The 27,774-nt window shown below is 45.6% G+C and overlaps 1 protein-coding gene across 1 annotated transcript; it reads right to left on the bottom strand.

The window, feature by feature from the left end:
• Positions 1-977: 977 nt before the first annotated feature.
• On the bottom strand, positions 978-25,778 carry CAPN14 (calpain 14; the record flags this gene model as incomplete). Its single annotated transcript, XM_081265159.1, has 20 exons — positions 978-1,007; positions 1,588-1,643; positions 2,046-2,162; positions 2,762-2,840; positions 3,475-3,543; positions 5,270-5,334; positions 8,462-8,519; positions 9,880-9,936; positions 10,423-10,459; positions 11,365-11,570; positions 14,114-14,277; positions 15,262-15,428; positions 16,945-17,019; positions 19,888-19,973; positions 21,345-21,407; positions 21,996-22,170; positions 22,554-22,690; positions 22,823-22,941; positions 23,777-23,846; positions 25,581-25,778. 20 exons carry the CDS (start codon positions 25,776-25,778, stop codon positions 978-980), a joined length of 2,028 nt encoding a protein of 675 aa, XP_081121285.1.
• Positions 25,779-27,774: the final 1,996 nt, after the last annotated feature.

Below are 27,774 nucleotides of genomic sequence, written 5' to 3'. Positions count from 1 at the left end.
GAAATCTCAGCTTTTACTGGGGCCTTTCTAAGCAGCTCATATGGAAAAAGTGTTAGAGAATAAAAAGAACAGGTGGCTCAACTCCAGACCCCAACATCCTTGCAGTGAACACTAGCTAGGACCAGCTCATAGCAGGTCCTTGATAAAGCAGAGCATTTTGAAGGATCAGAGGACATAATTGGATGCTAGGAGCCACAAGCAAATATACGATGTATGGCACCTTTGGTTGTAAAGTGACGCCAGCCAGCCACTGAGATGATTATGTTAAGATTTACCCCCGGTTCCAGGGTCCCCCGGACCTCCCCTGGAATTCCCTCCTACTATCCTTCCCCAACCAATGGGAACTCTCCATGAGTCCCGTAACATGAATCCGGTAGCAGGCCAAGGTGAACAGCGGGAGTCCAATTTCCATATGAATGTAAATCTTAACATAATCATCTCAGTGGCTAGCTGGCGTCACTTTACAACCAAAGGTGCCATACATCGTATATTTGCTTGTGGCTCCTAGCAATTGGTGTCATGCATTTGTTTGTCTTCTCCTAAACATATCACCTTCTTCATTCAACAAACATTTGTCAAGCACCTACTGTGTGTGAAGCACTAAATGAGATCCAGAAAAAGGTCACAAGGACAGTGAATGCAGTGCCTGAACTTGGGGTAGAGCAGTTCCAGCTCTTCAGTGAGATTTATTTCTGGCCTTCAAGTTTTGCCTGATCTGACCCTGACCTTGAGACTCACCTTGAGCCAGTTCCTCTCACTCTCTTCTCTACCCAGAATTCCACACACTGATCCATTCAGCCAACGCCTTTCCTTGCCAGAATACTCCCTGACTGGCTCCTTCTTGTAAACACATAGAATATGCTTTAATCATGTTCAGCTTAAATGCCACCTCCTCCAGAGAGGCCTCGTGGAGTGCTCCATGGAGACTAGATCTCTCATTACTGTCTGTGCTGGAGTTCACTGCTAGACCCAGTTCCTCACCCATCTCTGGGTTCATGGCCTGCTATCTGCCATGTGGCATGAAAGAGGAGGAGGCTATTTGCCGGTCTGTTGAAATGGACTTGGCCATGTGACTTGCTTTGATTGACAGAAGGAGCTGCAAGGAGTGGTGTGTCAGATCAGAGCCTTGGTCTTGGAGCCTTGCGTGTTAAGCTCTCTTTCTTGTACTTCTGTCTTTGTCCTCAGAAGGCCAAGCCTGGTCAAGTTTCCTCAATTAAGGTGTCCCAGCAAAGCTCCCAGCCAGCCTGCAGAAGTATGAACAAGCCAGCTGAGACCCACTGGCTCCCAGTCATGTGGCTTGGGAGTTAAACAAATGATTGTCATACATTGTTGAAAATTTATGGGGTTATCACATGGCATTGTTGTGATCAGAGCTAGTCACTCCCCGGTCCCTTCAGACATACCGGACACTAAGTGGGTACTTTGTAAATATTTCATAAATGAATGAATAAGTCCATAAATGCAGTGCCCAATCTCCAACACAATAGAATGAAGGGCCCCCAGAACCCTTCTACTTCATAAGAGCCTGGGCCTGCAAGGGCCACCTTTACTTAACCAAGACTGCTGGCTTCTTGGGGGAAGTCTTACCTCGGGCTTCTGGAGGTATATCCCTTTGCCATCTTGGGTTAAGTTTTGGAAGACATCTGTGAAAAATACAGCAGAAAGGAACACAGCTACTTTGTATGTGCGTATGTGTGTGTGTGTGTATGTGTGTGTGTATGTGTGTGTGTGTGAAACATTAAAACTAGTTCCTTCCATACCTCCCCATACCTTAACCACATACATGCTGAAAATGCAAGGGAAACCAATTTCCACCTCCATGTACCCACACATGGCCACACTTCTTATAAATGAAATACCTCCACCCTTTGCCTCTGGAGCAAGGCAGGGTGTGGATTAGTTTAGACTGGCACATGACCCACAGTCCCCAGGGCTCCCCAGCCTCTTGTTTCTGGACTGGCACTAAGCTCTCTTGAGCTTGAACTAGGGACAGGTGGGCAACCATGGGACATGAAGAGAAAGCCCCTAGTCCCCCACTCACTTATTCTCCATGTTCACTGCACGCAGCATCAAGTGGACAAAGCTGACAAAATCAATCTGAAGTCTGGGGCCACCGTAGCAGAGGAGCATCAGCTGGCAGACGTCGTCCCTGAGCACGATTCCTGCATTAAGCACAGGCTCCCGTGCTGAGTGCTGGCGCTATGGGACCCATGTCCCCACCCATCCATTCACTTAAGGGACTTGAATCCTGATAGCGTAGAGATCTGTTTTAATGTCATTCATTTCAAATCTTCTAATTATTTAATCAATTAATTTCATCTCCATTCCCCATGCCTGCCCCTTTAGGCCAACAGCATGGAAATCTTTTTATCAAGTGGTCATTGGCCTCCAAGTCAGGAGGCAGACTGCTTAGTACTCAGACTTAGTGCTCAGTGCTTGACTTGGCAATCCCAGGGCCCAGTATTCCTGCATTAAAACCCCAATCAAGTTCTTTAACTTCTCTGATCTTTAATTTCTTCCTCTGTAGGGTGGATTGAACAGGGAGTTGTTGACGATTAAATGAGAGACCAGATGTGCCAATCCTTGATAAATCTTAGCTACGATCATAACAATCAGAATACTGAATGTTTTTGATACTTGCAGATCCACACCTGTGAGCCTCTGCATTTGGGGAGCCACTTCAGAATGTCATGGGACCCCTCCTCCCTGCCCGGGGAGTGGGCACCTGTCCCGGCACCAGCTCCTCCATTCCTCTGCTTACCTGCCTCCATCACGGCAGCCTGCAGCTGCACCCAGTCCAGGAGTCCTGACCTGCTACTGTCTTGCTTGTGGAAAACTTCCTGCAAAGAACCAAAACCAAAGGCTAAGGAAGGCAGGCACGCCCAAGCACCATCTGAGCCCCTACGTGTGCCAGTGTCACAGCTGCGGGGGGACCGCTGGTGGATTAAGAATTCAGCAGAGGGTCCAGGCTAGGCTCCTATCATCTCACATTATTTACAGGTTCTGAAAAAGACCAAGGTCTTCTCATGGGGTATGGACAGTCTGGGTGTGGGTCAATGTGCTTGATTTAAGTATATTTTCCATGCTCTGAAGTGGTTCTAACTTCATGACTCAAGAAAAAAGTGGGACAGTTTTAAGTAATGACTGAAAGAGTAGGGAGAAGCCAATTTCCGAAGAACTTTAAATGCACACCTTGCTGAGGATGTTGGACTGCCTCTGAAAGCATATGGGGGTCTTTAAAAGGGTTTTGCAAAGAAGCAAGCTGATCATATGTGTGTCTTAGAAACTCAGGAGACCACTGCAGCAGGCTGTCTGAGTTTGGGAGAGAGGAAGAACAAGCACTCACTTCAGGAAGAGCAGAGAAGATGTGGCAAGTGGTCAGGTATAAAGGGGAGAGAAATATCTTATGTAGTGTTGAAGAATTGCCATTTCTGTACCATTCCTCAGAGGAGTATGGCTAGGGCTTGTCCTTACCTGGTACAGCATCAACTGCTTCCACAGGCCCCTGAACTCCTGGATGCTCACAGTCCCTGATGCATTAAGCTGATAACAGGTCAAGGTGAACTCTGGCAGGATGGCATTGCATCCTTGGCTCTGGAAGCACTAATGGGCCCTCTACAAGCAGTGTACAATTTATGGATGGCCCCGTTCAAGGTCCGATGTCCCTACCTGGCCTCCCTTCACTGGCCAGTCCAGCCTAGCTCTCCCTTGCCCTTGCTAGGAAAGGATAGAATGAGCCATAGCACAGTGGCTTTGGAAGAAGTGATGATGTCGAAAGTGATGACAACAGCCATCATTTAGTGAAGCAGGATATTTTATCATGGCCAATTGGATGTGATTTAAATAAAATCCAGGGCTGGGGATGTGGCTCAAGCGGTAGCGCGCTCGCCTGGCACGCGTGCGGCCCGGGTTCGAGCCTCAGCACCACATACCAACAAAGATGTTGTGTCCGCGGAGAACTAAAATAAATAAATTCTCTCTCTCTCTCTCTCTCTCTCTCTCTCTCTCTCTCTCTCTCTCTCTCTCTCCCCTTTCCTATCTCTAAAAAAAAAAAATAAATAAATAAATAAATAAATAAATAAATAAAATCCAGTAACTTTTTCTTGTTAGAGTTAAAATCAATGTACGGAAGAACTTAGGCACAAGGTGGCTAAGGCTGCTTTTTTTACTTACTCGTTTTTTAAAAAGTTAAAAGCAAAATGGGTGACCTTGTAGACAATGTCGAAATACCCAGGCATCAGAGAGACTGGGTCAAAACACCACCATACACCTTCTCTGGGCCCTCCCGTGGCTGGCACTGAGTTGCATGCTTTCCCTGTGTTATGCGCTTTACACCTTGTAGCATTAGCTCCCCCATGGTCTAGAAATGAGCTCCCCCTTTTCCCCTGAGCTGGGGACAAGGATGGAACCTGTCCCGTTGCCTGTACCATCCTGTACCACCTCTGAGTGTCTGCAAAGACGGTTGTTTTCACAAAATTCCTCAGATGACCCGTTCTCTGCCTCTCTGCAGTACAGATAATCAAACTTTGATTTAACTGTCCACTTGGAAAGTCAGAACGTTTGCTAGGAAAATCACAGGGCTCGGAACGAGGAAAGTCGAGGTCCTGCATGTCTTTGACTTCCCTGAGCTCTGGTTTCCTGATATGTAAATAGGGCAACCATTGCCATCATCAGAGGAAAGACTCAGAGCCCTGTGGCTCTTGCTTTCTCTTATGAATGCTGGAGAATGACTTCTAGGCAGCACTCTGCAGATGCCTCATCCTTACTCTCAGGAAAATAAGATATGTTTGGGGGGAGGTGTTGGTACCAGAAATTGAATACAAGACCTTGCATTAGCTAGGCAAGTACTCTACCATTGAGCTATATCCCCAGCCTATTTTATTTTACTTTTTAAAAAATTTCATTTGCTAAGTTGCCCAGGCTGTTCTTGAACTTGTGATCCTCATGCCTCAGCCTTCTGAGGGTTAGGATCACAGGCATAAGCCACTGCACGTAGCAGACTATTGTTATAGATAGTTAATAGACGGCAGTTCTGACCTCAGCACATTACCTGAGTTATCTATTTGCATTTTCATACCAACCCTACAGAGGAGGTTTTAATACTCTCTTAACTGTATCAGATGTGTACCTGATGTGCAGGCATGATGAGGTTCAGTGATTGTCCAAGATCAAACAACTAGCAAGGGCCTGGGTGGGGATCCAAACCTGGACAGGATGAGCAAAGATCTCGACCAGCAGCACACACCCACCCACAAACCTGAAAAGATATGTCCAGGAGGGCCAGGATCCCCTGGCAGGCATCAAAGCTGAAGAAGGGCTGTTTGCTCCCCAGACCTGCAGGAAGCAAAGGAGTTTGTATAGTGGAGGGCTGGCCTAGGACTGCAGCCCTTTTTCTGAACAGAAGGAGGCAGTACTGCCCAGGGCAGCCAGAGATTCTGTTGACACCGTGTATGTAGGGTGGAAAGAGTAAGGAGAGAGCAGTGGAGAGACTGGGGACCTGATGGTGGCTCCTACACCCTAGAGAGGACATCCTTCTGGCTGGGCTTTGTTTACAGTGGGAGAAATGAACACACGCTCTGCATCTAGGGAGGGCCAGGATCATAGCCACAGACTCCCAGACCTGAAGGAGAACTGCGAGGCCTGCTGATTCAAGTTCCCACCCAAACTGGGGGATTTTCTCCTCAGGCTTCACAATGGCTGCTCCATCATTGATGAGTGCTCACCCTTCCACATAGACAGAGCTTCCAGAGAAACTTTTTGAATTTTTTTGATTCCAAAGGATTCTCCTGTAATATTCACTCACTGGCCCAGTTCTGTCTCCAGAAAAGCATAAAAATGATATTTGTCTCCTCTGTGATTTCTCCCATCCCTCTACACAGGATCATATCCCCAACTATTGTTCAAATGGAATGGTTTCTAAACCCTTGTCGTCCCTTTCTGGAGCCTAGGCTTTGCCAGTGTTTGTCTAAAATATGACACCAAGACTTGAACACATTCCTCTGATGCAATTTGATTACAGTGGGCCTATGACTTCCAAAGTTCTCAGTCAGCATTTCCCAAATTATTTTCCAAGGGAGATGTTCTGCAGAGAGTTTTGTGATCCTAGATATAATTTGTGTCTATAGCTCCTTTCCTCCCTTCACCAAAGCACCTTGGCCAATATTGAAATTATGTGTTTATTGTCCTTAAAACAAAGGGAGATAGTAAAACACCGTGTCCCTGAATGCCCCCTTTCTGTTCCCAAAAACCTAGCCAAGTTAAGGGAGCAGTGAGGGAGACCCAGATCCATGTTATCTTGAAGGACATTGGTTTCTCTTGTAAACACTGGGAACTAGGGCGAGTTAGTGTTATCTCTAGAAAGCTACTTTCTTGCTTGTATGCCAGGACAATTGCTCCTTGGGATGCTGATCATGTAAGCAAACTAAGAAAACTAATGCTGATGGTATCAGTGCTTCTGCAGCCTAACAAAACCCCTCTCTCAGTGGCAACTGGGGGGCGAACTGGGGGCACTATGGAGCGGATACCTGTCACTCACACAGGTGCTGCCACTGGAAAAAACATCATGAGGGACAGAGGCACTCTTTTTCTGGACCTATGTCATGAGGGATGGAGGCACTGTGCTTGGCAAGGCACCTAGAGGGACAGAGATGCTACCCATTCAGGCTGTCACCACCAAACTCCTCTTGGAGCAGTCACTGATCTCTTGAAAACATGCCCCAATAAATCATATATCTCTCATGTCACGTGCAGGCACTTTCTTGGGCCTTGAAGCAGCCTACCCCACTGGCCTGACACACCTGAGCTGTGGACAAGATAGTGTGACACAGAATTTCCCAAGTGTCACTGACCACAGAAATGAATTCCTTTCACTTCCTAGAATATTTACTAAAACCACTTAGTCTAATGTTACTTGGAGAACAATTTCATAAACACAGATCTAAATGCTTCCATTAAATGGAGCTGAATTTGCATCAGCTTATTTAGCAGCAAGTTGAGATTATTAGTTCATAAGTTGGAGGTCAACTAAATTAACCAAATATCTCTCACAAACTGTCACCCACACAAAAGAAAAACAAAGAGGTCTTTAGAAAGTTAGGAACCTGTGCAACTAGTTTTTTAAAAAAAATTACAATGGCAGTGTTTTATTAAAATGGCATCCTAATTACATTTCATCTTTTTTGCTTTGGGCCCAGTGTATTGAGAAAGTTCTGGATTTTTATTCTCCTGTCTATTATTTAGGTGATTCTTCCCAGCTTGGCACCATCTGCAGATGCACTGACTCTACATCCTATGTCTTCTTCTAAGCCATTGGTTAAAGTTAGGGAAATAAAAGGATTCTCCTTTAGACATCTAAAATATACATAGATTTTCACCAATAATAAAGAATTATTTCTCTTGTTGTATATTTGCATAGCTGTGGGGATGATGTTAAGACTTCTGAATATGTCTAGCATTACTATTTTCCAACTCACATTGTGGGAGATTTTACCAAATATTTTGTCAAAACCTATAGTAGTTCTCTGACAGAAAGTTGCAGAAATTCTCTCATAAGACTAACAAAAGCAATTTGTTCACACATTTTTAGGAAAAGTGTTTTGCCTACTTGCAATCAAGACACTTAAAAATGGCACAAGCCATTTCTTTTAGTTAATTTTTCTAGAATCAGCATAGAATTTTTTCAGGGGTCTCTGGTGTTCTAGAACATCTAAAGTCTTCCTTTCTGGACCTTTCACTGATAAGTAAATTAGACTTTGAGAAAACATCTGGAAACTATTTCAAACCTTGAGACATACCCTGGACTGTAATTTGTATAGGTTCAGAATCTTGGCTTCATATAAAGAGGCAATCAAATATCTTAGATAGAAAATACTCATTAATCATTTGTTTTATCTTTCTTACTCTGAAGTTCAATTGCCTCCCTGCAGAAATCAGTGTATTTCCTCCATGGTCTTCTTGTTCCAAATATGTATATGCAATGTTTTTGTATGGACTTTGGGTTTTCCTAATAATTTATCCTAGACATCATATTAAAGCTCCCCATCTGCAATCCTCCTAGATGATATGTTGTATTATTCCAGATTTTTGTAGCTTGCTTAATTTAAATATGAGTTTATCAGAGAGTTCCCTGGTAGTCTAGTCAATAATTAATATTTATGACCCAGGTTGAAGAAATGGAATTGATATGCCAAGAAAGGAGTTCTTCTTTTCAAACTAGCAAAATGGGGAAAGGTCTTCATTTTCATAGCCATAACCTCTACACACCCAAACCAAGCAAAAAATAAGTACTTCAAAGCTCTACTGCTTTGCCAGCCCCCAAACCCATCCTGGTGTCAAACATGGTTGCCAGGTGAGACCAGCTTTCACTGATTCACACATCCCACCAAGCCAAGAGAAACAGAGATGGAATATTGAAAATGTGTGTCCCCTTGTGAGTCCTACTGGATGACTCTAAGATACTTACTTGACCAGGTCATTCGGTTCAGGATCTTCTGCAGTTGAATGGCATTTATTTCTGGATACTGAATGGAAAGCAGAATGGAGAGAGAAAACCATTGTTCCTGAACACTCATTAGCAGAGGGGTTACAAGCTATTGGGGCTGGGAACATCCTGTCCTGCATAGGTTCAACATGGTATATGTGCCATTTCTGAGCAGAAATAAGTGACACCATTATATCGTACACAAGGATTGTGGCCAGACATGTAATTAAATCTGAGGTTTTATAAAAACTTTACAATGCTCTTTGACTGGTTGCCAAGTCCAGAGCACACCAGCAGGGTAGAACCCTTAAGAAGCAGGTTTATAGGGAGCAGTGATTCTCTGTGGAAGTATTTTAGAATGTCAGCAATTTGCTTTGAATTTTGTTCTTCACAAAAGCTCGTCAGCCAAAATTCCAGATTTAAATTTTAGAATTTTTATTAAAATTTGACTTTATAAAATATTAATGAAATGTAAGTATCATACACTTGAATTCATAAAATTTATACATAGTCATATGTATAATGTTTACTCTGTGTGTGTGTGTATGAGTGAGTGTGTGTGTGTGTGTGTGTGTGTGTTATATGTTTGTATTCACTATTAGATTTCATTTGATTAAAGGACTGCAGCACAAAATGTTTAGAAACCCTGGGTATGGAGGAAAACCTTTATAAACACTACATATAAGATTCCAATTAATCCTCTTTGCTTTGCCCATGACTAATTGATATAGCTTCCAAGAATAGATAATCATCTTAACTACTTCTAGAGACAATGCCTCTTCACACTCATCTAGAATGTGAAGACTTTAATAGAAAGTAGCAGCCGAGGGATGTTATGGTTTAGATTCAGAGGTGAAATGATTGGGTTATGACAGCCTTGATCTAATCATTGCATTATTCCATTGATCTGAATTAACTGGGCAATAACTGTAGGCATCTGGGGAGTGATTGGAGGAGGTGGGTCACTGTCTTTGGGGTTTATATTGTGCTTCTGGTGAGTGCAGCGCGCGCGCTCTCTCTCTCTCTCTCTCTCTCTCTCTCTCTCTCTCTCTCTCTCTCTCTCTCCTTTTGCCATGTCCTGAGCTGCTTTCCTCTACCCCACTCATCTGCCATGTTGTTCTGCCTCACCCCCAGGCTCAGAGCAATGGAGTCAGCCATCTATGGACAGAAACTTCTGAAATCATGAGCTCCAAATAAACTTTTCCTCCCTTAAGTTGTTCTTGTCAGGTATTTTGGTCAAGGTGAGACAAAAGCTGACTACAACAGGGAAAGAGGAAGCCTTAAATCACATTTTACATATAGCATCAAACAAATACAAGCCCACATTTCATAAAATTTTATGCTCTACTTTATCCCCTCCCCCTCCTCCCACCCCTACCCAACACCACCAGTCAACTAACCTTGGCAAAGAATTTGGTGAAGAATTCATTCTGCTCTTCATTTTGTTCTACTATTTCCTGTAGGAACAGAAAAACAAAAAGAGCTGTATAAATAGACTCTCCTGCAAATGTTAATACCTCAGGGCTCCCAGGCCTCTGAAATTGACCTTGCATTGTCTTAAATTTTGCAACACAGCATTCACAAACATCTCTGTTGTTCTGGTTCTCCCTGATGCTGGGGAAGTAACACATAGCAAAATGAGCCAAGGAAACACCAGGGAGAGAGAAGCAGAAGCAGAGCAAGTATAGGTATCTCCCATGCCCCTGGAGCGCTGGGCCCTGGATGATGAGAACCCAACCAGAAGGACAATTATCTATACTTTCTTGGAGCAAAAACAGCTGACATGGGCACTTTGAGAGCACAACAGATGACATGTACCTTTGCCATAGAGCAGGGAAGCAGGGTACACAGATATTTGCTGGCCCTTTACCAGGATGAGAGGTGCCCACCACCCTGACACTGAAATAGGCCCCGTCGTGTGGACTTCCAACCAGACCTCTCACCTTGGAGTAGACCACCCTGGAATTGTTGCCAAGTTCACTGAGGAAAGAAAAAGACAGAGAATTTCCTCTGGGGGATCATCTTGGGAACCTCTGAACCAATATTGGCCCTCCTGGGGGAGCTCATCTTCTAAGTTCTATAGCTGAAGTGCCATGCAGTCCTACCGGGCTCACATCTCTCACCTCCCACGTCCCCTTGAAGTGTCCAGTCCGGCCACAGGGCATAGTTCACCTCTCCTAACTCCCCTAACCTCCTCTAACTACCCCTACTTAGAGTTCAAAACTCAGTGGTCTGGTCTGGCAGTGAGGCCTGAGATCAGCTCAAACTATTATGGCCACGACATAAAAAAACAAACCAAAACAAAGCACCTGTTATTGAAAGACTATCACATTAAATCAATCACAGGCAAAATATTAAGTTTGGTTGGGATGAATCTATGTAGATTCAACGCATACTAGTGGCGGCTGAGTCAGCTAATGAATGACAACCACCCTTCATCTGAACAAGCCCTGTGCCTGTCTCAGGAGTCACCCCTCCCTGAAGCCATCCCTGCTCCCTCAGGACTGTGGAGTTCAGCTCATATACCTTTCTCTGATACTCCTCTAGCCTCTGGGCATAGAAATGTTTATACTTAATATATTGCAATATCCATGACGGCCTATATGTCTGGGTCCTTACCAGATCTTCAACTTTACAAGGGCATGGGCTACGTCTGCTCTATTTTTTTTTTTATCTCTGACATTTAAGCATGGTTCTCATCCCATTCTCTTCCAGGGTTGGTGGAAGGAGAGTGGAAAGGGATGGCCTCTAAATAGAGAGCCACCGTGGTCCCCAGCTTTCCTTATCTCTCTCTCATCCTAGCAGCAGAGACTCCCCATTCACCATCTCCAGCCTTGTCCTCTTTGCCTGCAATGGCCCTCGCAGACCCCAACCTGAGTCCTTACTACAAGATGTGCTTCCTGGAGAAGAGTCTGAGGAGAAACTCCAACTCCTGGTGGGCCTCGGATGCACAGGGCACGATAAGGTATGTGCCTGGTTCCAGCCACAGCTCCTGATTCACTTCCTTTTCTTTAAGGAACACCTCAGGCCAGCTCAGGGGAGCATTTGCCCAGAAGAACTCACCGGGCAGTTTCCTCTTGTCATTATAGTGCTGTGGGTGGGAAACAGAATGACACAAGTGGAGGTGATCACCCAGGGCTGGTGACCAGGCCTGGGGCCCTCTTTCAGGAGCCAGGACCGAAGTGGCCTTTGATCAGGCAAATCCCATTACCCCCATGGAGGATGAGGCTGAGGGGTGAGGAGGATGAGAACTAGACCATGCTGGGGGCACCTTTGCTGGAACTCCAGCAGGGGCTGACGTGAGTTGATTTGTCCCCGTGCCTGCAGGCTCCATTTCACCATCCAGGAGCTCAGGCTCAGCCAAGGTAAGTCATCTGTCCTGGAGAGTCCCATTCAGGACAGCTGAGTTCCAATGTTCTTTGTACACTCTATTTTGCTTCCATGTATGTGACATAATCTCAGGGTGACCAAGATATGACTAGTGGTCACAGGTGCAGCTGGACCATCACCATCCCTCCACGTGCAGCACAGCAGCTACGTACAGATAGCTGGACATGGCAGGGTCACCCCAGCCAAAACAGCCTCAGAAGAAGAGAACCGCATGGGAAGTCTGACCTGAAGCAGCTCTCTGGATCTCACATTGCTTTGTTATCTGCTTTTCTTTCTTCTTCCCTTACCTCTCTTTATTTTTATTTTTTACTTCCTCTCCCCTTTGTCCTCACTCAAGGCTATGGAGAAAGAAGAGGTCCAGGATCATGCCTTGGGTTTACATATAACTGCTAACAAAGACATCACCCATCAACACAGACCTGTTCAGCAGATTTCACCTGGGGCTGGGGAAACAAAATACATCACTTTATGATATATGTTTTCTTTTTCAGATAATGAGAACTAGAGAACCATCCAGTTGCCCTCTTTGCTTTATCTGCTAGGAATTTCAGAGCTTAATTTTATAATCCGCCCTCATCACTGTTCTGGGTTTAGTTTTTCTTGTATGATGGACTGCCTTCCCTCATTCCCTTATGACATTTTCCTTGCCTTTTTACTTTTATAACTGGTTTGCAGTTTTCATTTGCTTACACTTTTTATTGTAAATTGACCCAAATTCCATTTAGACTGTAAGTTTAATATAAGTAGGCAACTTTTTAAGTTTAATAGGCAACTTTGGGAGTACTCAGTGTTCCGGCAGGAGGGCAAAACAAACAGAAAACCAAAAACACAACCCAATGCACAATGGATTCTTTATAAAAGTCCTTTTGCTTGATTCAGTCCAATAGGAGAAAATGAGGGCTTCACTCTTGTTTTCTTGGAAAACAAAATAATAGCTGTCTCTCCACCCCCCCCCACCCCCCACCCCCCCCCGCTGGAATCCCTCAGGCTTCTTCTCTGGTGCCTCCACACTGGCTCCAGATGGTTCTTGTCCCCCTGCCCATTTCCCAAAGCTGCTGCTACTGCTGCAGCTATGGTTGTTGTTGTTGTTATTATTAGGTACCAGGAATTGAACCCAGGGGCACTCGACCACTGAGCCACATCCCCAGCCCTTTTTTTATTTTATTTAGACACAGGGTCTCACTGAGTTGCTTAGCACCTCATTAAGTTTCTGAGGCTGGCTTTGAACTCACCATCCTCCTGTCTCAGCCTCCCAAGCTTCTGGGATTAGAGGCATGTGCCACCACACCCAGCTCCCCAAGCTTTTATCCCTTGTCCCTGAGTAGGTGGGCTGTGTGGTTCTCCTGATGTTCCATATGTTTTAGGTCTATTTTATTATGGGCTTTATAACTCAGGCAAGGTTGTCATTTATCATCCTTCCTATGCTATGACAGCCTTCAATATTAGTACTAGATATTTATGCAGCGATTTAATGAATTCTGAAATTTATTGGTTCTGTGCTGGGCTGAGATCTCCTTAAAGAAGTGTAAAGATTTTTCAGGATCCTCAGACAAAAAAGGAATAGCAGATGCTCTTTACTTACACACACATGCACGCGCGCACACACACACACACACACACACACACACTTGGCATTATCCAGACATTCTCACAGCTTCTTGCATAGGATGCTACAGTCAAAACCAATCTCACAGTGGCTTAGTCACAGAAAATGGCATCAGTCCAAACTAGGGCTTCTGGTCAAGGTCAAGTGTGGACCACACCTTGCTCACCTGGAAAACAAAGAAAGATTTGGTTAGGCAGTGTAGGACCCCAAACCCTGATGAAATCCGACACAGAAGACACCCCTCAGGGGTCCCTTCCCTTCCTTGGGCACTTCGATCCCTGGTGGGAAACTGGGGGGAAGCCTTGGGGAAGGAACCCCAGGCTGCTTGGGAGAGGAAAGGAGCCAACATTGTCTGCACCATCTATGAGCCAGGCACTGTGAAAAGTGCGACCACATGGTCTTCTTTTATGCAACCTTTGCATTAACTTCGTGGCCCCTATTTGGCAGGTGGAGAAACTGATGTTCAAGTGCGAGGAGGTGACTTGTTCTAGATTGCATATTGTTAAGTAAAGCGCCAAGACTTAAACCCAGTCCCAAGGACAGGGACAAATAGCTAAAAGGACAAGGACCAGGAAAAAGTGGTAGCTGTTGGAGACCCCACGCTGGACCTCACACTCTAGGCCCCAGTGGCCACCTACTCTGAACACGTAGAAGCCAATGGCCAGGCGAGACTTCCGGTTGCGGCACCTGTGCCTGGGCTTCTGCAGCAGGGACACTAGCAGGCTGCAGGTTCTCAGGGATTGCCTCCCCTCCTCAGGCCTCCAGATAGACAGCAGGAACTGTGGATTTTTCCAAAATGTATCTGGGCAGAACACAGCAAGGTGAGAACAGGACTCTGGTTCTGCTGGCATCTGGCTTCCCAAACCACTGAGAGGTGCACGGTCTGAGGACACCTTCACCAGGCTTCACACCTGAGGTTCATCTGGACAGAGTGGAGACCCTTCGTCCTCAGCTCTACGTCCCATTTACCTCCTGTTCTTCTACCTCAGGTTCTCCTACACACACCTGCCCAGAGTTGTTCCTATGCTGTCGCCCCTTTGCCCAGCAAAGCCTGGCCCAGATATCCTGCCCAAGAACAACTGCTGCTTAAATAAGTGACAGTGTTAACTTGCTCAGAGCCTTCATGCTTTAGCAAGGGTGAAGCCTGAGCATAAGGGCAGATTTGATCATTGGGAATGTGGTGGCGGGAAGGGAACATCAGAGCTAAGGCCACCCTGCCCCTCTGAGATCAGACTCAGAGGTCTTTTCTTCAAAAAGGAGGCTCGCCACTTCCATCATAGAAAAAGGGACATGGTCACCAACCTCCCATCTCAAGAATTTAGGCACATTTTTCTCCTCTAACTGGAGAGTCCAGGAGTCCTGGTTGTGTGTTGCCTACCAGACTCCAGCGGGGAGATACCTGGCTGTGATTACTGTTCCAGTCCTGCCCTTCCTGGAGCGGTTGCTTCGATGCATCAGTGTTCTTATCCCAAAACCGAAGAAAGATTTCACCCACTCAGTGACCACGCCTGTGTGCCTGTGTCCCCTTGGTGTGGATTAGAGGGGGCACTGCTTGGGAAAGATGCAGACCCAGAGCTGAGAACTTGACAGAGAGGACTGTACATCTGTGCAAACTGGGACCAAAGGTGGCCCCTCTTCCCTGCGGATATAGCCCAGGACTAGAGTGGGCAGCTGACAAGCACAGCCCTCTCCTCCTCAGCCACATGTACAGGGCTCAGTCTACGGGACCATCTGCATGGGCTCCCCCACATGGCATCCCCAATCCAAGAGCCCAATGAGTGCTCACCTTGCCACAAGGACTTCATCCGGCCTCCAGCTGTGCTACCTTTCTCCCATCTCCCTTCCTGCATGGTGCACATCCACTTTTGGCCCACCTCGAAGCTCAACAGGCCTGGGGTCAGTTTACAGATGACCAGAAGCACAAAATGTGCTTTAAAGTCCTGCAGAGACATCCTGGAGAAGAAGAGGAAACAGCACAGACAAGTGAGATGATGCCCTGTCCTAAGGACACACGTCAGGAATGGGGCCATGGTCTGGGCACCCCACCCTCTCTCAGACCAAGGCCCTGTCCTCCAGGCTCTGTGCAGAGCCCAGCTGGCCTTGGAGGCAGGAATGGGGTGAGCCTGATCCATGTGATGGTCCATCAGGGGAAGTGGAGCCCCAAGAAGCCCAGACCCTCTGGCTTTTAGCTTTGTTAATATTGAAGATGATGGTCCAGCTTCTGGGTGAAAGTGACAAAAGCCAAACTGAGGTGTTCTCAACTAGTCAATAGACTGATGATGTTCAATAGGCACTATGTGGGTGAGTGCCCGGTTATTAATCAAGATCTTCACCCCCACATGCTAACTGTGAGCTGAGTCCTGCTACATAGGCTCTCTGGGGCTCAGTTTGCTCATCCGCAGGGTAGAAAGACAGGATTTGCAGGGCTCTAGAGCTCAGCAAAAGACTTTCAGCAGTGAGGGCCCCACAGCAGTGAGGGCCCCACAGCAGTGTGGACGGGTAAGGGAGAACACCAGTCCATGGGACATGGGTGAGGTAAATAGAAAGGGTGGAAAACAAAGGTGGAGGGAGCAGAGGGGGCTCTGTGGGACTCCAGCAGCAGCAGGGCCCACTTGGGCTGTCTTGGGAGGTAGCTTTGGGGTGACAAGGCGTAGTGTGACTCTGCTCGGCAGGGCCCAGATTAGGGGGCCTGTCATTTGACGAGACTCTGTAGTCCATTCCGTCTTCATCTCCTTTTTCAGGACAGGAAAGATAAACCTTGTGTTGAGTGCACTGAGCAGAGAGCAAAATGGAGGCCCGAGAGGCCGCTGCCTCCCAGCCCTGCTTGGAGCACACGTTGGGCTCCATGTCAAAGATCCTTCCCTCAAAATGGCATCTTCACCTGTTCTTAAAAAAGTTCAAGCTTCTTTTTTTTTTTTTTTTTTCAAAATGCCCTAAAATGGCCTTAGAACCAAAGTCTCCAAGGGAACATAATGGAATCTGAGGAAGGAGAATAGTGCCTGCTGGGCCTAGAGCAGAAGGGAGGGGTGCCGTCAACAGTCACAGGACAGAGCAAAATTATCATCACCTTCCACCTGGACCTGCATACAAGACTCTGGCTGCAACCTGTCAACCCCGTTTCCCTTAACCTTGGGATGCTTAAATTCCTCCCCTACTTGTGGATCAGGGAGATGAACTTGCTACCTGCTCCCTAGTTTGGTGGCCTCCAGTGAAAGGTTTTGTTATAAAAACTGGGAACCACAGAGTTGGCTTCTATGAGTGTCGGGCAGTGAGCTGTTGTTGAGTATTGGTTCTGATCCCAGGGACTGTGACAGTGTATTTCCCTTTTGGCCCTGCTGGACTGGCAGCCCGTTAAGGGAGTGTGTCTTACTGACCTCTTTGTATGAGATGCCTGGCATATATGAGGCACCCAGAAAATATTTGCTGAATGTAAGCCAGGGCATGTGTCCCAAATCCCCAAGTCAAATACCAGAATTCTCCATCATTATCTTTCCTCAGAAGCAGAAGCTTCTCCTTGGGGCTCAGCAGCTCCCATTTTCTCGAACTGAAAATAGAAAAGATACATTTTCATGAGGAATGACAAGATTGTGAAGAACATGCCAGAAATTCTTTAGTAAATGCTCGGTGGTGTCATTATTTAGTATTATTTTCAGACTGTTTTGCAGACAACTAAATCTTACAGTCTGCATTATGAGATCAACATGTAACATTAATCAATCACTTACTCAAAGCCCAGCACCAGGCTAGGCTCTTGATGTACTTTATTTCATTTAAGGCTAGCATCACTTAAGGCTAACAACAACTTTGACAGAGAGACATTGATCTCCATTTTGGAGATCAGGCAACTGAGATTAAGAGAGATCAAGTCACTTGCTTGAAGTCACAAAACTCTTCAATGTCACAGCTGGCATTTGAGTCTGGAATTGCTTATTTTCAAAGCCCGTCATATTAAACTTCTACTTCTGGCTATGAAGGAGTAAAACTGTCCTATATTAGCCTCCTACCACAAGCAACCAAAAGTGGGACAAAATATAAGAAATGATTCTCAGACATTGGGCAGTGTTCAGCACAGGACTGTGATCCTGGGAGGAAGGAAGCCATGGGCTGAGCTCTCACACCACCTGGGCTTCTTCCTGAGGGAGTTTCCGGGACAGTGATACAGGAAGTGGAATACAAAAAGAACCTGTCAGTCCTGCTGAATGGAGAAGATAGAGTCTGGAGTTCCAGGAAACCAAGGCAGCTAAAATGTACTGGGCAAAGTGCCTGGAGGGAGTGGGGTGGGGGCGCTCCATAAAGAAGCTCCAGAAAACTTCACAGGGGTTTCCTTGAGCCTGTGCCTGAAATTTTATCTGTGCTTTCTTAAAATGAAACTGCATAAGGCTGGTCTATAGACAGAACAATTCTCAGAGGTGACCCAGAGCTGGGAATCATGTGAACTTCCAACAGCTAGAGTTAAAAGACCCTTTAGAATACATAAAGTCTTCACTAGAGATCCCAGAGGGTCTTCAGGTTAGTAGTGGAGTCAAATTATCACTGAAATAAAAGTTTCTCTTAATCTGCCCTACAAGTGCTTGAAAACTTCAAAGTATCCAAACCATCCCTAAACAATGTGACTACCTGGCAGGAAAAGCCCAACTTTTTAAAAGAATACAATAGAATTCCACATTCAGAAAATAAAATTTACAATGTCTAGCACCCAATTAAAAAAAAAAATTACTGGTCACATGAAGAAGCAGAAAAGTGATCCATGACCAGGAATAAAAACAGTCAGTAGAAACCAATATAGATAAAGTTAACAGATAATTAAGATGGAAATAACAGATAAGCATGTGAAGATAGCTTTTATAACCATACTCCATATTCTCAAGGATGTAAAAGGAAATACAGACATAAGGGGAGATGAAATGGGAGATTTGGAAAAGGAATTTCTAGAACTGAAAAATATAGTATTTGAAATGGAAAATACACTAGATGGGATTATCAGCAGATAAAACATTATGGAATAAAAGTCCCTATTTTTATTTATTTTTATTTTTTTAAGAGAGAGTGAGAGAGAGAGAGGGAGAGAGAGAGAGAGAATTTTTTAATATTTATTTTTATTAGTATTTGGCGGTCACAACATCTTTGTATGTATGTGATGCTGAGGATCGAACCCTGGGCCGCACGCATGCCAGGCAAGCGCGCTACCGCTTGAGCTACATCCCCAGCCCATCCCTATTTTTATTTAATCTTCACCACACCTCTAGTTCAGAAAAATTATGAAACTTGCCTTAGATGATATAGATAGAAAGTAACAAAACGATAATTTGACTCATCGCCTATCTCTAATGTTAGTACTTGTCCTAGGAAGTGAACAATCACCACCAACACTATGATGATATATTTATGTAGCACTTAAGAATTTAAGCATTTTGGGAGGGTGACATTTTCCACATAGACTCAGTTCTTCTGTCACCTCTGTCAATTTATTCAAAGCAGCACATACTATTGGGGCAAAATTCAACCTGCTTTTCCAAGTCTTAATTTATTCATCTACAAAAATGGTCAAGTATAATGTAGATGTGGACATATTTGTGTACTCTGTAGTGTTACACAGGGTTAAAAATGGCAACTCTTCATAATGAGCAGAGGGACTCTCACACTTGGCCTCTCTTCCTATCTATGCCCTATACCCAGTCTGTTCCCTGTAAAACCCACATCTCTTTCAAGCTTCCTTAAGGCAAAAACAACCTAAATGTAGGCTTTCAGTCAGAATGCCCAGAGGTCACTAAGGTAACTAGACAGTAGATATCAATTCAAATTTCTCTAACTTTGACTCAACAAGCGCAAGAATGCATTGGACACTCCAGAGATAGAACACTAGACTGAGGTACCATAGACCTTCATTGAGTCATGCTATGTGACCGGAAGCAAATCTTCATCTAAGCATCTGTTTTTTCCATTAGTAAAGTGGAAATGCAGCTACAGACCTTACATAGCACTGTCTGGGGAAACTGAATAGGTAGTAAAAGATCAAAGGATTTAGCATATCTCTAGCAAGTCCTCAATAAACATTGATTTTAATTATTCTAACAAAACAGAAAGTGATGGGGGTGGGGGGGTGCGGGCTGGGGTTGTGGCTCAGTGGCAGAGTACTTGCCTGGCATGTGTAAGGCACTGAGTTCAATCCTCAGCACCACATATAAACAAATAAAAAATAAAGGTACATTAACAACTGAAAAATATTTTTAAAAAAGAGAAAGTGACCTACATACCATAAAGCATCTTTTAAATTGTGAGAGATGGAGCTTCACACTCTGAAAGCTTTCTAAATCCAGCCTAAGGCCAAAGGAAGCACACATCTGAATTTGTGTGCAAATGGCAGCCTCCTTTTTCACCTGTCTGATTCTTCCCATTCCCCAGCAGTCCAAACCTGTCATTCCAGTCTCCTTGCCATTCCACCTTCCCCCAGGGGTTCCGTAGTTTCACTAGATATTCGGGTCCATATTTGCAGGTCACCTACATAAAATGAGAAGCAGTTTAGTGGCTTGGCTAAGTGCCAAGTTTTCCAGATATCTGGGTGAGACTCAGACCTGCAGCTGAGAACTTGCAAAGGAAAATCAAAGACCTGAAGAGTTGGTACTGTAGAAAGTGGCCCTGCTACTTGCACTTGCTAGCTGCGGGACTCAGAACAGATGATTTAACCTTCTGTCTCTCAGTTTCTGGATCTATAAAATGAAGCTAACAGTCACAGCTATGGTAGTGGCTTACATGGTGGATCCCCAAAGCATCTGACCACCTAGAACATGTGAATGTAATCCTGTTTGGAAGGATCTTGAGATGAGAGCATCCTGGATTAGGAAGTGGGTCCTAAATCCAAAGATTATCATTCTTGCAAGATAAGAGAAAGGGAGAAGACACCGAAGGAGAAGGTCACGTAAAAACAGAGGCAGAAATTAATGTAGTCCAACACCTAAAATAGTACTTAGCACACAGCAAGTGCTATATGAATTTGTTAAATAAATATGAAAATAAATGAAAGTTCATGGCTGTTGGAGATCAAGAAGTATGAAGTTACAAATGAGTTGAATGCAAGAAATTTGAAACAGTTAAAGGAAAGTTTTGGGGGAGTCTGCCTCTCAAGGGAATGTCAGAGGATCTTAAAGATTTCTTACCTCCATGCTTTGCCCATGCAGAATCCCTGCCCCACTAGAATGCCCTTCTCTTTCTTAGGGATCTACCCATCTTGTGGGAGCCAATCCATGCCATCTCTTCTGTGGAGCCTTTTCTGACTTCTCCCCAAGCCAACTGGTGAATCTCTTCTCTTCTACTTCTGAGCCCTCAAAGTCTTCCCTGTATGCTCTCCTCTCTCCATTTTTACTTTGCTTCTTTAACCTTCTCAGGTGTCCATATTTGACACTAAGCAATTTGTGGGCAGAGTGCCTGTCTGATCCTTCTTCTCAGTGCACTGTGAAGCTTAAAAGATGAATATCAATTGGAGGAACCTGAGAGACTATTGGAGAGTAGCATGAGAGAGAGAAGAGGTAACCTGGGAGTGAAGAACCAGGCCAAAGGCTGCCATCAGCCATCTAGTGAAGTGAAGCACAGCAGGGCTGATTAGCTAAGGGGTGACCCATTAGGAGAGGCTGAAATGATGCATTGGGAGTGGCAAAGCTTAGGCCCAACACTTTACCCCCCAAAATAGGTACAGAGTTACTGGAAGTCCACCACCAGTTTTGGCAGGCCCTGAAGGATCCACCAGAGACTTTATGATTACTTTAATACAAGACTGGGCACAAATAGCATTCACCAAGATGAGCCAAGGCTTTCGTAAGAAGCCTTGGGAAAGGAGGAGGCTGAGAGGGATATGAGAAACCTAGTTAACCCCACCTTCCTGATTGCTGTGAGAGTATAGGCATGGCCATCCACCAGCCCATTCTCCTGCACTCTCTCCTCCTGCAAAGACAAAAGAGAGACCCCAGTCAGTCATTAGTTGCGTGCAGCTCATTCCAGGAATCTTGGGAGGCCTGGAATGAACTTGGAGGGAGCAGCGGTTTTTGGAGAGAGAAGTAGAAGAGAATCAAAATGATGTGGTACATCACAGCTTTCAAAACTCTTCACCATCCATAGTCTCATTTGACCTTCTCAACAACAAATGAGCCACTTGGAAGTGATTATAACCTACGTTTTACAGAGGACAAACTCAGATCAATTGCTAAGTCATTGTGTGAGGTTACACGGATCATTGAGGCAGGTCTGAACTGAGGGCTCTCTACTCTGGTTCTCAGTTCTTTGTTGTAGTTGAATTGGATGTGGATGTTGCATGTAGTTGATATTTAATACCTCTCTTCTCTACACACCATTTTTATTCTACCATGCCCTGAAGACTTAGCTCCACTGCCCTGGCTTGAAGATCAGGACTCTAGGTGGTATTGGATGGAAGCCCTGGGTCCCACGCAGGAGAGAGCAGCAGCAGGCAGATGAAGGGAGCTGGTGGAAGCAGGAGAGGCTGCCCTGTGCCACCTCACATCCCACTCTCACCCCTATACGAGTCTGGCAGCCAATGAGGGTTCTGCTGTAGGTGGTTTGGGATAGGATGTCCCAGAGGTTGGTAGGGTCTTCTACCAGGTTGATGGTCATTGTCACCCCTCCAGTGAAGTCCACAAAGGCTTCAGACACCTGTCCACATTGCAAGTCTTCATAGGAACCAGAAAGCCTTCCCAGAGAAGGAATTAACATGAGAAGGAAAGGCAAAGGGTATTTATAAATAGATGGGAAGGCCAAAATGAGCAGGGAACCCATTCCTGGGTTGCTCTTTGGCACGTATCTGCCAAGCCTTCCTTCCAGCCCAGGATCAAAAGAAAGAATGCATACTAAGAGTTCCTGTCCCTCGTAAACCCCTCCATCCATTAGAGAAAGGTAAAATCCCTGACTACTTCTTCAGCTGACTCCTACAGAAAACACCTGAAGATGTTCTCACTTCTCCATTGGCTGAGCATCACACTTCATTAGCTTTACCTGATTCCACTCTCCGCCCTCAACACTGAGAGAGAGAAAAAAAAGAGAAGGGAGGGGGAATATTTCTAGTGGTTTTCTTACTTAGCGTAGGCCTTTTCCAGAAGAGCTCCCCAGAACAAGTTCTTGTAAGTAGAGGAGACAAACACCAGCTGGCCAGCCTCATTCACGGGCAATCGGTCACCTATCACCACAGGAACCCATTTCCCAAAGTGCCAGAACTGGAGGGAGAGAGTGCCCACTGGTGAATGAGGTCTGCCGAGGAAGATAGCCCAGAGGCAAAGACATGGCCCTTCTACGAGCCCTGTTTTCCAATGGCCCTCTTCAGGCTGAGGAACCAGGAAGACACTCACCCAGAACTGGAAGATGCCAGCATAGTTCTCAGTGAAACTCTGATTCAGGGGAACAACCCGGCTCAAGATGTCCTGGTGCAAAGTCAGCGCATGCACAGCAGCCAAGAACCAGCAGTCTCCTGCACCAGAGAGCACGCTGTGGCTGCGGGAATCTGTGCACGCATGCACATTCTGCCAGCATCTTCGTGCGCCTACTGAGGATGTCTTGCGTGCAACAAAAACACCTAGTTCCAATTGCTATCCTCTCTGGGCTTAGCCTAGTTTAGGAGACGGGAATTATACACTAGGAAGGGGTATAGCGAAGGACCAGAGCAGGGGGTAAGGAACATTGCCTGTAATCTAAACTTGACACCAATAATTCAGCCATATTATTGGATCAGCTTTCAGCTTCCTAAATGTGCCCTCCTCAGGAATTTGGACCCAAACACAACCAACTTTTTCTAAATCCTACTGGTGATTGATCTATGTTCTTCTGAGAAAGTCTCACTTCTCCAGGACCCAATTTCCCATCTGCAAAATGGGTAACAATGTATTTGTGCCTTCCCTGAGGGCCAACAGTTGTTTCCATTTACTATTTTAAAAAGCCAAGTTGATGATAGCCCTGCTTGGACCTAATCTAGAGAGTCTATTAACTGGCGTCCCAAGGACTCACTATGGGGAGTGAAATAAAGGGCTCATTTTTCTCAAACAAAATTTAGACCTATAAACTGACACTGAGGATGATCTGGGGGCCTGGGCAAAGTATGAGTTTTTCACACATTCTGAGAGGATAGGTTTCTATAAACTTCCAGCAAAGGACAGAGCTCATCCAGATACAGTTAGGTAGAGTCGCTGCTGAGTGACATTTGCAACCTGCCTGCCCCTGTGCAGTTGGGATCTCTGGAGTCCCCTGCTTACCACCCCTGGCTTGGTGGGGCCAGGCTCGCAGGTGGCCAGGGCTGGGTGCAGACTTACCTACAACTCCCTGGCACAAATCCATCCTTTTAGCCTTGGTAGAATAGAACTGGGGGTTGATGTGCAGCTCCTGAAGGGATAGACAGAATTGTCATCATGTTTGAGAACAAGGACACTCAGGAGCTACAATGACCATATTTTCTCATTTCCTACAACTGAACTTCACAGGACAAAGATGAAGAATCTATGTGAAATCAGTGCTGTCCCAGAAAAATCTGGGATATAGATTCTGTCCATTTTATTTCTAAGTCCTTCTTACAGCTCATAAAATTCAGAGTCCTGGAGAACTCTGTGTAGTCAGGGCCTGAGAGATAAGCTACCTCTTAGACCACTCTCAGGTTCACCCTGGTCCCCACCAACTGGAAAAGGGGAATGTGAGAACTGACCCAATTCCCATCTCTTGGGGATTAATGACAGTAAGAAAGACCTGGAGTGATAGTGTGAAGTATACACTTGGTCTCCCTCCTCTTTCACAACATTTAGTTCCTAAAACCATTGAAATCACCAACAGGATGATGACCGTCTTTTGTATGCTAATGAGAAGACTGGAGTAGATTCAGGATGGGGGCTGATCTCTGGGAAAGACTAAGGGCACTTCAGCCTTACTCTCCTGGACTTCTAGGGAGTGAAGAGGGGCTGAAGGTTGACTTGATCACCAAATGTAATGATCTACTCAATTGTGCCTTTGTAATGAAGACTCTATAACCCCCCAACCCTACCCCATACCCTGAAAGTCAGAGTTTGTGGAGCCTCTTGTCAGCTGAACCATGAAGGTTCCCAGAGTGGGCACAGAAGCTCCATGACTCCTTCCTACATCCTCTCCCAATCTCTTCCATCTGGCTGTTCATCAGTATCCTTTATAATATCCTTAATAATAAACACTGTGTTTCCCTGAGATCCATGAATCTCTCTAGCAAATGAAGAGAACCCAAGGAGTGGATCATGGTAATACTGAGCTGTAGTCCAGGGTCAAAAGCACAGGTTATCCAAGGTGGGTGCCAACCTTACAAGACTGAGCCCTCCAGTTCCCAGAAGTCACAGATTCTGCAAGCAGGCCATGTCTGCCATGCTTCAAGAGTGTGTGAGGCACCCCCTCAGAGACCTGGAATCTTGCACACATCAAGATCACTGACTACAAGTGGGGGTCCATAAGTGGGATCTGCCTTACAGACGAGTCCCCAGGCTCCATGGACTAGAAGGTGTGTCAGGCAGTCCCTGCATTAGATAGACCCACATCTCAGTGTACCAAAACCAAGTACTGAGGGTGAGTTTTCCTCTGCAACTTGCAAAGTTCCCTTGGGCATTCTCTGGGTGGGGTTGGGGAGCAGGGAACAGAGAAGCTCAGCTTGTGTGTTCCCGGAGCAGGGCAGTCTCTGTTTGGGCTAAAGCAGATAAGGAAACAGCTGACTAGAATTGCTTACTTCCCTGAAACCCCCCAAAGCTATATGTTTCTAAAATTAGAAATCCTGGACAAAAGTGTCTCCATTTCCATTACTTTCGTATAAGGGAATTCTGGGGGTGGAGGGGACTGAGCCCTCATCCTGTGAGATCCAATGCAAGGGCAAAGTAGATAATGTCAGAACTGGACTGAATTAGAGGACACTTGTTTGTGTCCACTGAAGAACTACCTGGTAGGAGTTTGGTGTCAGAATAATTTGGTGTCAGAAGCATTTGCTGTGTTGAGTGGAGAGGAGAGAGTAGGAAAAGCCCTATTTTCCTGTGTTTCTTAGACCTGTTCTCCACTAGCCCCGAGCCCTGGGCACTGTCACATCTTGTGGCTGTTCATGGGCCCTGGCGTCCTTACAGGGGGCCTCCTCCACTGCAGGTGCGGTGGCAGCTTCTGGAGCAGAGGCCCGCTGCCGATGGAGCTCTGGGTGGCTGGGAAGCTGCTGTCTTCAAAGAGACAGTGGTCCTTCAGGCAGCGGGGTCCCGCAGGGCCTTGTAGTCCTCTTGGGGTTGCTGCGAAGAGCCCCGCGTGGAGTCCTTCCACCTCTGCTTCCATCTGCCTCAGATAGATGGCCACACAGACATGGCAAAGGCCCCCGTGTCTTCAAGAACGGTCTCTGCTGAAACAAAGTGTGGACACTCAGTTTACTCCCTCCTGGGGAGAATGGAAAGAATGCGACAGGAGAAAAGAGCCCTGGGAAAGGCTGGAGCAGCTGGTTGGATTCTTGGGTGTCCTTGACTCAGGTCCTTAGGTCCTGGTGGGGGACCTGGGATCATAGAGCAGCAGCCTCTGTGAAGGGCAGGGTCTCACCAGCCTGGGCCACCGCCTGGGCCAATGTCACAGGGGCAGCTTGGAGCTAGAAAGCAGGGAGAAGAGAAACAAGAAGCTGAAGCTCAGCTCTGGGGCTCAGGGCCCAAGTGCCATGGGCCCCGGCAGTGGGCAGCAATGGTGGTTGCCTGGTCAGTCCCACACACAGGGTGGTTGGCACACGTGGTCCCTCCGACTCCAATATCTTCCTCATTTTTCTATGCAAAGCCTCCTACATTTTTTTAAGTGAACTCCTTCTGTGAAGGGTTTTTTTGTTGTTGTTGTTTATTTGTTTTTGCAAAGTAAAAGAAAACACACACGGGCATTATGGTAAATATTAACAGTTACCTATTCTATGCTTTTCCTTATTAACAGAATTAGAGTTCCAATCACACAGTTATGAAATTTGATTTCTTGGTCTTTGTCCAGGACACACTGAGCACACAATATAATTCTAGCCAATGAAACGAAGTGCTAAGTAAGGCCTTTGAAAAACTGATTTTTCCAGCAAAAAAAAAAAAAAAAAAAAAAAGCCAGACTCTGCTAGCACCACCCTGATTTTCCCTTCCACCAGCACAGGCCCTCCCACAATTCCTAATCCCTCACCATTCACACCATTTCCCCTTTTGCTGAAAAGCAGAGGCAATGTCCAGGATGGAGCAACTGTCTTGGGACCTTTAAGAAAAAAGCCACATGCTAGAAGCAGATTGGATCTTGATGGCTTTTTTGAACAAATGCACCAGACTTGGGTCCTCTTCCTCTAGACTTCGTGTTACAGGACAGACCATTTACTTACTTGAATCACTGAAATGGCTAGACTTTCCTGTAGTGTTCTTTCTGTCAGTCACCACATGCATGTCTGTTAAGCACAGCCATTAGCTCTCTTAACTGAGACACAATGACATGTAAAATTACATACATCTTGAGGGGACAAGGGGTCCCTCTTCTGAAGTCTACTCGTGAGCTTTGTATTAAGAATTCTGTAAGCCAGCTTGGCCCTGCAAATCCCAATACTGTAGCATCAATTTATTGTTCAGCAGTGATTGGTTAAGTCAACAACTTTATAGCCTCTATTATGTGCATTTTTATCTACTTAGAATAAATAGAAGTCAGAGTTAGAAGAGGCCTTAGAAACCATCTAGTTTAGTATTTCTCAAAATAGCCTTGGAATTTTTTTAATCAAATAAAATTCTACAGAGACTCAAGATAGAAGCTTGAGTTCATAAGTTGGACCATGGTGCAACTTTGCAAGGTTTCTCATTGTATAATTTGGAAACCACCAATCTATCCTGTGCCCTCATTTTTTCAGATGTTAAAACTGAAAAACCTATTCCTTCATTTATTCACCAAAACTTTTGTTGGGACTTATCTTCTGCCAGGCTTGAGCTGGGTATCATTCACCAGAGACTGTCCCTGTCCTCATTGCCCTTTCAGTCTAAGGGGAGAGGAAACATTCTTCTGGGTGCCATATAGGGAGATTTCATCAGAGCCAGAATGCAGGGCTCTGACTCCTGTAACAGTACTCAGTGCTCAGTCCTCAATGCCAGCATCTGCCTATTGTGCCTAGTGCAGAGATGGGGCAGAATGTCTCAAACAAGTTTATACCAAGAGTGAGTACTCTCTCATAGCTGTAGGAGTGATCTGAGGATCCTCTGCATTTGTTAAGATTTTACCCATCCTCCAAAGATCAACCTGAGTACCTCCCTCAGGAAGCTGTCCTTGCAAACCTGGGCCCCACTGAGTT

The sequence above is a fragment of the Spermophilus citellus genome (assembly GCF_964194105.1).
Source record: "Spermophilus citellus genome assembly, chromosome: 13".
Taxonomy (NCBI): domain Eukaryota; kingdom Metazoa; phylum Chordata; class Mammalia; order Rodentia; family Sciuridae; genus Spermophilus; species Spermophilus citellus.
This window is presented reverse-complemented; position numbering and strand designations above follow the sequence as displayed.